General features: G+C 34.8%; 1 protein-coding gene across 16 annotated transcripts in view; it reads left to right on the top strand.

The window, feature by feature from the left end:
* LOC122519657 (neural-cadherin) overlaps positions 1-14,138 on the top strand; it is a 79,639-nt gene that overhangs the window by 45,433 nt on the left and 20,068 nt on the right. Inside the window, exon 1 of one of the 16 annotated variants that reach the window (XM_043639397.1) lies at positions 2,875-3,786. The exons of the other annotated variants lie outside the window; for them this stretch is intronic. Within the exon in view, the coding sequence (XP_043495332.1) occupies positions 3,735-3,786 (52 nt within the window). The 5' untranslated portion in view covers positions 2,875-3,734. Of the gene's footprint in view, positions 1-2,874; positions 3,787-14,138 lie in introns of those variants that run through there. 16 annotated transcript variants of the gene reach the window in all.

Genomic DNA, 14,138 nt, shown 5'->3' with positions numbered 1-14,138 from the left:
AGGGCGTTTGGCAGAGAAAGATTGACAATTGATACTTCGAATCTATGATGTTTAACAAATGCAATAATAATAATAATACGTAATTATAATAATGATGATAGAAATCCAGTATTAATCTGACAATAATCATAATGAAAATAGGAAATCATAGAACAATGATAATTGTTATGAAAATAATAATAATAATAATAATAATAATAATATTAATATTATTGCGATTACGGAATAGTTTAACGTATCAGTAATTATCTTCGAATAGTTGGGGAAGGGGGCAGGGGGGGAAGGCAAGCAGAAATATTTCCAAGATCCTCGGATGATTCTTAATGGAAATATTTACTAAATATTTACTAAATATTTAATAAAATTGTTGCGAATGATATTGCAGTTTGTACAATACATGCGGGTGCGGGTGCGTGGGCGCGAATCGATCGTTGGTTTCTCCTTCTCGTTTTATCGTTATATGGCAAACCCCCTCCCCCTCCCCCTTCCCCTCCCCCCCCACCTCAGCCCCCCCGTGAAATAAGCTTTGAGACAACGTATTTACCCAGAGCTCTTTCACTACCTTACTAGGATTTCCTATCTTCAAAATGAAATCTTTTCGAAGCAAAGTGCGATAATGGGACGACGCGAGCTAAGAAAGCCAACGAGAAATTCCCGTACGGCCTGACCGAATAAACTCAAAAATGTTTGCCAAATTGAATAAAGAAAAATCGTTGAAAATTTCATCATCTTTTTCTTCTTCTTTGACTTTCTTGGTACAGTTAGTAGTTGTTTCAACGAGAAAGAAGCAGCATACTTTTCCTTCATTCTCTTTTCCTTTCTTTCTTTGTTTCTATATTGACCAGTCAAATGCGTAAATCACCGGACACATTCTTCTCCCCTTGTTTCCGGTAAATAAATCGAAAAATCGATTTTGTTTATCGTTTTTTTTTCCCTTCTACGAGTAGTATAATGTAGAGAGTAGTATGCGATCAAAAGAAACTCTATTGTTTCGTTTTAAATATCCAAAGGATGTGTACTGTATATTTTACATCGTATTTCACGGTTTACACTACGATATGTTTGGTTAAGAAAGAGAGGAATAAAAAGAGAGAGAGAGAGAGAGAGAGAAAAAAACAAAATGTATTTCCATTGGTTTCAACCAATTCTCGAGTAAACAAAAAGTAGAGAAAATTTTGTAAAATAGTACGGAGTTAATTAATAATACAATTATCACATAGAACTAAAACATAACACTCGTGATAAAATATTAGAATATTATTAGAAATTCGCTAATTAATTTGATATCACGTTTGAAAATATTTATATATAAATAGATAAACGTTAATGTCCCCAACCATGAAATGAATTTATTCATTCAAACTAATAAGGCAACTAAAAGCAGCTTGTATTAAAAGCTGCTAAGTATTTTCCTCTCGCTAAACAACTCTCTCTCTCTCTCTCTCTTTTCGAAGTAACTTTACAAAATATCTAAGAAAATAGACAATCTTAAGAAAACTTCGAAAAGCTACTAGCAAAATTCTATTAAAACGTATTGTTATAATGAACATTTTTGATATCTTATCGAGACAATTAAAATTCTTCTTTGATTGTCAAAAGTTCTACAATTAAAATAAATTCTTTAATAATTCGACAAACAAAAGTAACAGATTAAAGTTGGTCGTATTCGAAAATCTCACGAATTTCATTTGATTCGTTTGTTGATCCTATATTAAAAACAAAAAGAAGAAGAAGAAGAAGTAACGAATAGAGAGTAGAAAAAGTTTACATAATAGAAAGATAAGTAATTGATACTAACAACACAAATTATCGACAACGTCGTTGCAACGATGGGAAAGGAGAAGGAGTGGGGGGAGTGGGGGAGAAGGAGAAAGGGAAACACCTGTCGAAAACGCTTATCGTTCTATGAAGTTTTGACGGTAGAATCGAAGATGTCGAGAATACCGATCGAATCGAGAAGTGTGTAAGAGAGAGAGAGAGAATGAGAGAGAGTAGTGTTGCATCGTCTGTGGCCGCACCCGCATCCTCCTATCTCGCACAAATAGCTCGAGACATTCATGAAGATAGACAACGGGCCACACTCGTATCCGACATTGTCTCCCAGCATCTTCCTCAACCCTCTCCTCCTCTATCTCAATAATAGGAGCTTACGTAACAGCACTTGTACCTACAACACACAATCACGTTCTACCTAAACTGTCTGATACCATCCCTTGGTATAAAGCGCGCGAAGATTAGGTCAACTCGCAAAAATATAAAATACATTCTTTTCAAGCATCGTGCAACTTTAATAAGACATCTATCGGTACTCTAGAATTTTTCTATCGGAAGCCTGTTGCCGTTCTATTCGTCGCATGCGAACGATACAAATGGAATAGTGTCATCATCGCATTTTTATCGAGTTATATTTACTCTTATTACAAATTGTACGCGTAAAATGTTTAAGTTACATTGATTCATAATTTCGAGTAGATTAGAATATTGTTTTTTTTTTAAATTGAAAAATTTGAAAAATAATAGAAGAAATCAATGATAGGAAGAAAAACGTTGCTATAAAATAAGAAAATGCAAGATAGAAAAATAACAGGATGGTTGAGTATATCTTGGATGAATATATCATAGAGTGTGGGAATTTTAGTAGTAGAGGAGAGATGAAAACAGATTGAGAGAGAGAGAGAGAGAAAGAGAGAAAGAGATCGTTGGGTGAGAGTTCGGCGTCATAGAAATCCTCCAGCTCGTATGGCCCTACAGACCGCATTCCTGCGATTCCGCGTACGGTATACGCGGTGACACAGTATATTGACTGAGGGTGGATTGTGCGCCCCGACTGATTTGCCGCGGCTGCGCAAATCTCTTTGGCTTGGGGTCTGCACTGCTACCCCCCACCACCACAACTACTACCACCACCACCATCACTGACAACCGCCCACCCTAAGTAAGTGCGCGCGCGCGCGCCCGCCCACCCACAGGGGAGGACGACGAATATACCCACCGCGATAAAAACATGTCGATGACAGCCACCGTACTGGACGTACGAATAGCTGCTACCTAGTTCAGCAGCTTCGAGATAACGTTTCGAGAATCGTGGACAGGGAAGAAGAAGAAGAAGAAGAAGAAGAAGAACAAGAACAAGGAAAAAAGATTGAACGGATAAAACAAGAGAATATAATAGGGAATACGTATCATTGTTTGTAAGAGGGCTAGACGAAAATAGAATAGAAAATAGATATAAAAAAAGAAATAAAGAGAGAGAGAGATATATATTAACTATAATACTCGACTTGAGGGCTGACTAAACAAGTCGAAGGAAGAACAAGTGGAAGTTGTGGAAAGGCGCGTGCGGGCCCTTCTTTCTCGTCTTCCTCCTCTACCTTTTCCTCCTTCTTTTCCTCCTCCTCCTCCTCCTCCTCCTTCTTCTTCTTCTTCTTCTTCTTGTTCTTGTTCTAGTCCTCCTCGTAGTCGAGAGACTACGAGACGCTAATTCGGTTGTGGTGGTGGTGGTGACGCGCGGTTCTCTTACCTCAACGATTGCTCTTATACTTTGGTGATTGATATCCTTCGAAACTTGTGCTTTTTTTTCGCATATAAGTGCGTGAAATAAATAGTTCGAAGAAAGGAGAAGAAAAAACGGGTGAGTTCTCCTGTAAGATTTAAGGATTGTTCCTCGGAGGAAAACATTGACGAGGAACCAACTTTGCATGGATCGTTCGTTTATGAGATGAACGTGTGGTTTAATGGTTGATCCGCTCAAACTCTTCTGGGTTATTACCAACAGCACCTACCTAGGTATGTTGTCCCGTTTTATTCTCATTTTTCTACGATGTCTGTGGTGTGATCGATAACGAAAATGTCTAAAAGAGAGAACAAAATTATCTGCCACGAATACATTTGCAAATAGGTGGTGCGTTTTCGAACTATCATCGTCCCCCCACCACCTATTTTCTAACTTGTCCGCATATTTACGTAAGGCAAAAATATCCGAAACTGTTGTTTTGAAAAAGTAAAAAGTGTTTAAGAAGTTCCTATCCTCCCGTTACATCGAAATAACGTTTTTACTTATTTTTCATTATCCTGATCGTATCGTAAGTTATTTTTTTCTTTGTTGTTTTTCATCTCCTCGACTATACATATTCGCGCCAACGTCAAGAATAAAAGATCGATTCTTTTGAGAAATTGCTCGTCACGAAAGTTTAAGTTTTAATGGTCTTATCATTTCCCGCGATAAGCTTTCTTCGCGCTCCTTCGATCGTTTCTACCTTCATAAAGTTAAACCCTTAAGTGCCAAGAATTAGTAGAACCAGGCGTACAATTTGGCGCGCCAATCTCGTCCGGGAAGAAAAATTGATTCCACTATTTTGACGGTTTAGAGTTGTCTTTCTATAATATTATTTATTTTTTTTGGTGTATAATTTTGACAGAATACGTGTCACAAATGTTGATATCGAACAATTTCAGTATCGAATAGGTACGTTGATTGCTTATTAAAATAATCCTTCGATTAAAAGACAACAATTATATTTTTTCTTCTCATAAAAATGAAAAATATAAAACGTATGAAACTTTTCATCCAATTTAATATATTCTAACAAATTAGCGAGACGTACTGGCAAACGAACAAAAATACGTACATATATGTAAATAAGTATAGATATAAGTAGAGAGAAAAGCACATATGAGTTCACTCTCATAATGCAAGTGCGAGAGGTGGACGTTGGTTTCAAGGGAGTAAAAACGGAGGAAAGCTTTGAATGGGCGAATCTGCATATTGCGAATGCACTTGCGGAAAATTGACTTTATACGATTACGCATCTCCTCATCGTCATGTTCGGTTTTAATCTCTTTACGAAGAGAACCTAATTCCGCTCATTTCATGCTCAAAATGTTCCATATGACTAGTATTTAAAAAGAAAAGGAAAAAAAAAAGTAAAGAAGAAAAAAAAAAGGAAAAATAAACTCAATTTCTTTCTCTCTCTCTCTCTCTCTCTCTCTCTCTCTCTCTCTCTCTCGCATAAAGTACCAACTGTTACAATATAATAGGTCAAAAAAGCTTTCGAGCTTCCGTGATTTTTTAAAAGAAAATCTCATGATTCTCCTCCGTTAATGAAATTTCTTTTGTTTTTTTTTTTTTTTTTTAAGCAACTACGAGAGAACAGATCAAAGTTTCGAATATGTAGGACGATTGCGTTACTCGAGATATTTTTTGTTCTTTTTTTCTTCTTCCGCGACAGCTTTTCGAAGACTTGACGACATTCGAATGCCGCGATTCGTACTGTTCGATAAGCTAGAAAATATATTGAATTCTTGATCCGTCTGTTATACGTCGGTCGCGTAGAAAAATAGAACGCGTTTTTATCAAGCCCCGTCGTCAAGCGGAGTGATAGGACGCAAAATGATGGACCGTTTTTCCGATATTTTTACCAACTAATCTTCCTCCCTCTCTCTCTCTCTCTCTCTATTAAATATGTAAACGTTTTTTGCGCTAGAACGTATGTCTCTACTCTTATAGACCTATAATTACAAAATATTAAGAGAGAAGCATAAAAAATATGATAAAGATGGAGAAAAAATATCGAGACAATATATTTTATTTGTTTTTTGAATAGAAAATTTTTTTTTCTTTTTTTTTTAATATTTTTGAAAAAAGAAAGAAAGAAAATCGACGGGGGGGGGAAAAAGAGTAGGCGTTTTCTCTTTGAGCTGACGCGACTAAAATCGTCCCATTTCGCGAGAATTTTCCAGCAGCGCTCTTTCGATGCACCAGCTAATACATCACGTAAAACGTTTCAGTTCTCCGATCTTACGAGTGCAATGTATATTTGTACTTTGCAAAATGACTTGCGAAATTTTAGCACAGTCGGCTGAAATATCAACGATCGTAGTCGTATTTTTCGCGGTTAGTAAGAGAGGATGAATAAAATCATTTTCAGTTTTTTTTTCAGATATTTTCTATTATATTATTTTTTTCGATTTTCACTGTACGATAATTTTTTTTAATTTAGAAAGAAAAAACGAAGAATAAGAAGGAAGAAAATATTAATGATCTTTTCCGTTTCGTTTTCCTTTTCTTTTTTTTTTGAGGAATGAAGAATGAAAATGTTTTACTTTGCTGTCGAATACGTTTGGCGTTTTGTCGTCATCGGTTCGTACAAAATAGAAATTCAATTTAGTCGAACGAACGAACGAACGAACGAAATGTCGAACTTGGCGCGAAACCACGCGAATAGCTCTCGCAAGGGATTAGCATCGGAGGGGAAAAATAAAAGTATTGCTTTACAAATCCAAGCTTCGTTGAGCGGCGCGTGTGTTTCCTGCGATAAATTCAAGGGGATTTTTTTTATTTATCTGTGTACATGCAATGAGGTGCATTAATGGCACCTGCTGGGAATAAACCCAACCCCCCCCCTTCCAGTTAACTTTTCAAATCTTTTCTATTATTCTACTCCGCTATATATATATATATATATATAGGTATATCGTATTGTACGTGTACAATAATACGTGCATACGTGTGTTGAGAACGTATACACTGCTTACGTCACATTTTATATCCTTTTCATTTGAAATAAAAACCAAGAATAATGGCACTCGCGAACAACGACTATCAGTGTGTTTTCCACAAAGTTTAAAGTGAACGGACATGAAGGAGAAGAATTCCAAGAAAGAATTTTCTAATTCTAGAAACGAGACTAAACCCGGAGGAAAGAGTCGCTTTTATTCGAAAGGAAAAGAAGAGGAAAAATAGAATAAGAAAGAGAGAGAGAGAGAGAGAGACAGTGATATATGCGTGACCAAGCTGTCGGATTCTTTTCAAGTAACTAAATAACCGACTAAGGAATTCGTTCGCGTGGTTAAGATAAATGGAGCACTCTTATGTGTGTACTTGTTTGTTTGTGTAACAAGCGTATTTTATTATTTAATCCCCTTAAATTCTTCCGGATTATAGCACTTACGCTGTGGAATTCCCGTTTGGCAGTTTCCTCTCTCTCTCTCACACTCTCTCTCTCTCTCTGTGTGTGTCTCTCTTTCTCTCTCTCTTCCTGTTTCCACAGAGAGAACATCCACGTTAATTAGCATTCACATCCGTGTTTCTCGTATCTGCCTGGTCCATGCTAGTTTCTACGCATACCTGAGTTTGAACACGACTCTCCCGGCACTTATTTTCTTGCATTTCTTTTTTATTTTTCTGTTTTTTTTTTTTTTTTTTAAAAGATTCTCGTACTTTTGTTAAATTGAAAATACCGAGAAGGAGAAGCAAGTATTATAACTCGACGAGAAGGGTAGAAAGCAAGTTAATTTTGTAAATCTTCGATTTAACGAGTTCACCGAGCACGTTTATTTTATACCCATTACGTTACGAAGATAGTAGCGGAATTTTTCGTATTCTTATTATTTATTACATTTTGTTTCTTTTTTTATTTATTTGTTTTTCATTAATTTGAGCCAGATGCAAATGAAAGTAGACGCGAACGAAGCGGTCTATTAATATTCAAAACGGTACTTTTTACATCTGTATCTTATAAATACGTAAATTACAATGCGAAATAACAATTTTATAACGATAAACGTTGCAGAAAATGTAAAAAGAAAATGTAAAATATCGACAAATGTAAAATATACATTAAGTTCGATGATACAAAGTGCGAAATGGTGGAAAATGGTAGGTAGGCTTTCAAGAAGGAAAAAGAAGGAAAGAAAAGAGGGGAAAAAGAAGTTTAAAGTTGTGAAAAAAGTACATCTTAACATTTCGCTCGCCTGAGAAAGAGAGAGAGAGAGAGGTATGACCTAGATTTTTAAAAAATTACTATCTTTATCCGCGTGAGTGCGAATGGTTTTTCTGTAGGTTGGAACAGGTACATACACATATATATATAGATATATATATATGCATATCACGAACGATCCTAAATGAGATAAAAGTGGTGCGTGCATAAACAGTACGTGCTTTCGCATTTAATTATTTTTCCCTGTTTGTTTACGCGTACGAAAATTTCCTTTAGCAATTTTACGTTTCGACCGCAGGATAATACATAGTATTTACATTTTCAGAAATCACGAATTTCGTCCTAAGCGAAAAATAAATATAAAATGTGTCGCATATAAATATACGTACTTTTGCAGCAATGGAATATTCGATAGACACCGATGCAATCGTATATTTTTTATTCTTCTCGTCTTCATCGACATTCATAGGTCAGCTTAACAATAACGTTTATTTTTATCGTATTATTTTAATTTCAAACGAGATTTCCTTTTAATCGTCTTATTAGATCAAACAGGAAAGATAAATCGAAGAATTGTAGTTATAATTTTTGCTCTTTTATTAATCAGGTTTCCTACTTCGGTTTATTTAAATTGGAAATTTAAAATATATATATATATAATGCATAAAAGAGACGAGATTTTCGTGTCTCATATATTTTTATGAACAACGTTATTCAAAATCGTATAGAGACTCTTTTTTTTCTTTCCTACTCGTTGAAGTGTAGAAAACGTTCATACGTTTTAATTTTTTTTGTTTCTCCAGAATAAACAACGATGCGTTATGCAGAAGAGGAAAAGAACAATAATGACGTGCAATAACAACTGCGATTATATTTTTGTCAAAGGAGAAAAAGTTGTTGGATAAAAGCGTACTATAACCATGTTGTGCTATACTATATAGAACGTATAGTTTTGGTTATGATTTGACAAAAATGATCCCGAGGCGTGTTTAGTTTTCGATTGCAAATAGGCTGGATTACGATTAAAAAATCCTATATCATATGTTGCCAGTTTTCGCGATATTGCCATAAATTTTTCTCTCTCTCTCTCTCTCTCTTTCTATATATTTGTATTTCTATTTTCACTTTACTCTCTTTCTGTTTGATCCGTCATATCGTATTAAAATAGAACGATAACGTGTGTGCCAAACAAATAGAGCAAACATTTTATACGGGCATTTCTACACGGTTCTCTATATGGAAACATTGCATTCGCGTAAATCTATAGTCAGATGTATTTTTTTTTTTTTTTTATTTTCCCCATTTATTTCTCCCTTTTCATCCTTTCTTTCCTCCTTTTTTGACATAATATCGTTGCGGTAGGAACATAAAAAATCATTTCGCATTTTCATCGCGTCAAATTCGCGATATACGAATTGGAAAAAGTGAAAGGAAAATATATAGCGAGAGGGAAACCACGTTTGACAAAATGGATAAGAAAAATCATTTAAAAAAAAAAAACTGGTGTGTGTACTTATGTACGCACGTAAGAAGTTATACTTCTTTTGCGTACCGAAACAAATATAACCTCAATAACCTCAAAAATAACTAAAAAAAAAACTGGTGTGTGTACTTATGTACGCACGTAAGAAGTTATACTTCTTTGCCGTACCAAAACGAACATAACCTCAATAACCTCAAAAATAACTTCAAAAAAGAACTTCAAAGAAAAAAAATAACTTAAAGAAAAAAATAATAATTATTTTATATATATAAGAAAGAATAAAAAAAAGAAAAAGAAAATATCAAAATGTAGATATCAGTCCATACTAAATATAAGGGAGATATATCGAATTATTTTATGCATCAACGGCCATGGCGCGGTTACAGCATTAGTTCTCGCTTCGATCATTTAAGTAAAGCAGCGCTTAGTTCGATTAGTATTTGGATGGGTGACCCGCTTGAGAAAAAAGGGGGAAGAAGAAAAGAAGACAACTTCATGCCGTATATTTGAAATCACTTTGCCGCGCGTCGTAAATACCGACAAACTTCATGGTGTCGTTTTTCAAGACGCTCGGAACAAAATCACTCCCCATTACATTTTCCCCAACGCGCCAAAAGATGTATAACTTTAAAAAAAAGAAAAAATATATAATGTAGACCATTCCTATTCAAACAGATCGTTGGATCTGTTTTTCATACGAAGAATGAAATGGTGGTTGGAGAAAGAAAGATATCAAATAATAGAGGGATGCTGCTGTATCGAAGAAATTAGAGGGTAGAAAAAGAAGAAGAAGAAGAAGGAGAAAGAGGGGTAATTTCGTAGTCGCATTTTAACGCTGCTGTATCGAGGACTTAATGACGCGTAGTAGTCGGGTAATCACGGATGTTTCTTGCTCCTCAAGAAAAAAGGAAAAAAAGTAGAAGGAAACGTTTCTCTCTTGGAAACTTTTGCCGATATCCGAGTCGTCTTTCTTGATCTCTTTTCTACTTTTCTTTTATTTGTCTAGCTGCATCATTAAAGTTTTCTTTATTTTATCTTGTATCCATGCAAAATAGATAAGCTACGATATACGTATACTCGATAAAAAGTATAAAACGCAAAGCTGAATCAACCTTACGATCCTCGAGAGAACATAAAATCGTCTTTTTATTAAAATGATCGTCAAGGTAACTTCCTTTTTTCTTTTCTTATTTTTTTTGTTATTAATAACTCATATACTATACGAGTAGTCCGATGCCAAAGTTCTCGCATGATCGAATTAATTGTTCAAAGTTAAGTTTATTTTATATATATCGTGGAATAAAAGTAATCATAAAAGAATATAATAAAATGAGGGTAGATTGCAACGTAAATATTTGATAAATTATTGAAATTAGATCTCGTTAGTAATACGAAACCATGAAAGATAAAAATTTAATAAACGTAGAAGAAAAAAAAGATAAAAGAATAATTGTTCAAAGTTAAATTTATCTTATAGATATGTGCAATAAAAGTAATCATAAAAGAGAGTATAATAAAATTAGGATAGATTTCAAGATAAATATTTGATAAATTATTGAAATTAGATCTCGTTAGTAATACGAAACCATGATAGATATAAATTCAATAAACGTAGTATTATTTCATGGAAAAAGTTAAAAATGCGATAGAGATATAAAAAAAAATAAAAAAAAATAAGAACAAAGAGTTAGATATGCCAGTAATTCCGGATCATCGGAATTTGGAGGAAAAGTATTTTAGATCTGGAAAACGATAAAACAGGACTTCTCGATTGCTTATTTTCGACGAATTCCTCTTGAGGCTTGGATAGTTCGATAATGGATATACGGAGAGAAGATGCTTATCGTCAGTCGTATAGATTCGAACCTGAAAATGCTCTTCTATCGAGACTCGTTTTCTTTCGCTATTAATCAATCCAGAACGTCGATACGAAATACCGGATAAATCGGTTCGGACCTCTAGTCTTCGTCTTTTTTCATCCCCGTTTCCTTTGCTCCCATTCGTTCGACGTTCTTGTCGCGAAACGGTGATACGAGGGGTGGGCGGTTGGAGGGGGTTAGGAGAAGGGGGGGACTTGGTTATCCTAAGAGAAATTGGTCGTATCAATCGTACGGTGAAACGACAACGCTTGAAAAATTACTTTAAAATTACGTTTAACGAGATTTGATAGGGGGATAGGAGTCGTGGGGGGGGGAGGAGGGGGAAAGAAAAAAAGAAAAGAGAAAATACTCAAGGAACTGTGTTGAGTTCTCGTTTACCACGATAAATGATTTTCCGATCAATTTCGTATTAACGAATCTCGAAACGCAATCGCGTTATACACGCGCGAAATATTTTCTGGATAACGTGACGTTATCAAATTATAATATAATTACTAAATTACAAATGCAACCAGGAGAAAATTCAACGATCGCACTGTCGATGTGCTTGCAGTTCCAACGAACAAATATTTAATATCGAAGCAGTTTAAAATCCACCACCTGATATTGACAAGCACTCAATGAAATTTTACGTTCGCTAAAAGGATGCAAAAGCAGGTATAACATTTTCTTTCTAATCAAAAAAAAAAAAAAGGGGAAAGAAGAAAGGAATGTAAAATTGGACGATAGTAAGTGTAAAATTAAATAAAGCGTAAATGTAAAAAAAAAGAAAGAAGAAAAAAGATGAGGAGAGGAGGAGAATGAGATTCATGAAGGAGATAAGAATCTGAAACTTTCTTTGCACGTTTAATCGAATATAGCGAACGATAAAAGACGTTGTGAGATAGACTATGGGGATCTTGTGAGAGCCGAGAAAAAGTCATAAAAGAAGGAAGGAAAGGGGGAGAAAACGGGGGGAGGGGGAGACGAGAGAATCACTAGCGATTACATTTAACGGCGTTAATGAGTTAGTCACAGTATAGCTAGCTTCTAGTCGTTACACGAACAGCTTTTCAACTTCCAAGATCACCACGGGCTTCCGATGATAGACGATATCACACGGATTTTTCCCTTGATTTTTCTTTACGCTTTTTAACTTTTCTTTTCTTTTTTCTTTTTTCTGTTTTTTCTTTTTTTTTTTGTTATTCTCTAAGTTTCTCAACAATATCGAATAAATTGTCTCGCATCAAAGATATATTCCGTCGCGTTTTGAAATTTTCGTTAAAAAATAAATAGTTGACGGGATATTAATCGAAAGTATTACGATATTTTTCTTGTATATAAAAATAAGTAGAAAAGCTTACGCGAGTAACTTTAATCTCTTCTTCCTCTTAATCTTATTATTTATTATATAATACATTTTAGATATACATTTAAAAGTAACTTTAAAGAAAGACAAAAGAAAACTTGACTATGTATTAAAAAAGTATCTTCAAACATTTAGCTATAATTTTAGCCGAGATAAAACCGGACTTAAAAAAGTTTCAATTAAAGAAAAAGAAAAGAATAAAATACATAAATGTAAAGTAATATAAAACATTGCGAAGAAAAAGAAAAGAGCATGGATATATTATATTAAATATCAAAACTTTTCTTTTCGAGTAAATATTATTTACTGGAAGAAAAAAGAAAGAAAAAAAAAGAGAAGATAATATTTAAACAATATTCAATGACGAGGCGAGATTCGATAAAGTTTCGATTGACATGGGACGGGTGGTGGAGGGGTGGGCTGGGTAAGTGAAGATTCGATCGTTCGCGTTAAAGATATACGTGCATGAAAAATAATAATAGTATGTGAAAAAATATTTAGTCAAAAAATCAATGGGCGAAGGAGAATGATATACAACATGAAAACGATTCTCCCCTGTTCGAGAAAATGAGATTATTCTCTATACTATACGAGCTTTTAGTTGGAAAACTAAAGTTTAGGCGCGAAGTTGACCTCGAACGACCTCGATAATGCGACCCCCCATCAGCAGAGTGAGAGAGAGAGAGAGTTCCTCTTCCAACATCGAAATTTCGAAACTGTTCTTCTACTGCAGATTTTGAGTTTGGTAGTTTGTCTTGGGTTAGAAATTGACAAACGACGTGCCCTTATATTGCTGGCGCCGAGAATTTTCCTGGAGAGACGACCTCAATGTTCTCTCTCTCTCTCTCTCTCTCTCACTCTATTTCACCTTAACTCTCTTGCGAAAACTCGCGTGGCTTCTCTCTCTCTCTCTCTCTCTCCTGAGCAATATGGTGCTCCCATTTTGCAGCGGTTCCTATTAATGACCTCGTTCGAGCGACAAGTGCTTTCGATTACGCTTGCGAATTGCCACGAAGGATCTTAACTTCCGTGAAATTAGCCAGCTCTTTCACCCTTTTACTCTATACTTTAACCTCGTCGTTTCAATTGCTTTCGTTCGTTGTTTCCAAACCACGAATACATCAAACTCAATCATTATACGTTATATCTATACGTTGTGTAAGCAAATTTTTTAAGGAAAAAAAATATATAATTAATGAACGCGATCGTTCTCGTTGACGTTCGAAATGTCGCAAAAAAAAAAAAGAAAAGAATGTTTAATGCATTCGCTTTATTTCAGGAGACGACGTTTCTACGGAGTCTCTCGTCGAGTATCGTCGTCGTTTTTGTCCTAGCATCATCATTGCGGAATATATCACGTTGATGGTTCATTAATCAAAGTATTAGCATACAATGAATATATTCATAACTTCAAAGGGAGAATATAAAAGCTTGCGTTGGTCAATTCGAACCTCGTTGATTTTTATTTTGTCGATCAAAAGTTGCTTTTTTTTCTTCTTTCTTTTTTTCTATTTTCCGTTTGTTATCTCGTCTAATCGTATTTACATTTATACTCAATAACGTTTGTAGTAACTTGTCGTAAGATATCGATGAAAAAAAAACGAAATTTTCCAAGATTTCTTTAGTCAATCTTGATGATTAATTTGTCCAATTATTTCTGTCAACGAAGAGAAAAATTGTAAAAGAGAGATAGAAAGGGGGTTCGA

This window comes from Polistes fuscatus, unplaced genomic scaffold (genome assembly GCF_010416935.1).
Source record: "Polistes fuscatus isolate 324 unplaced genomic scaffold, CU_Pfus_HIC Scaffold1, whole genome shotgun sequence".
Lineage (NCBI taxonomy): Eukaryota > Metazoa > Arthropoda > Insecta > Hymenoptera > Vespidae > Polistes > Polistes fuscatus.
Note: the sequence above shows the minus strand (reverse complement) of the source record. Positions and strands in the feature narration are given on the sequence as shown.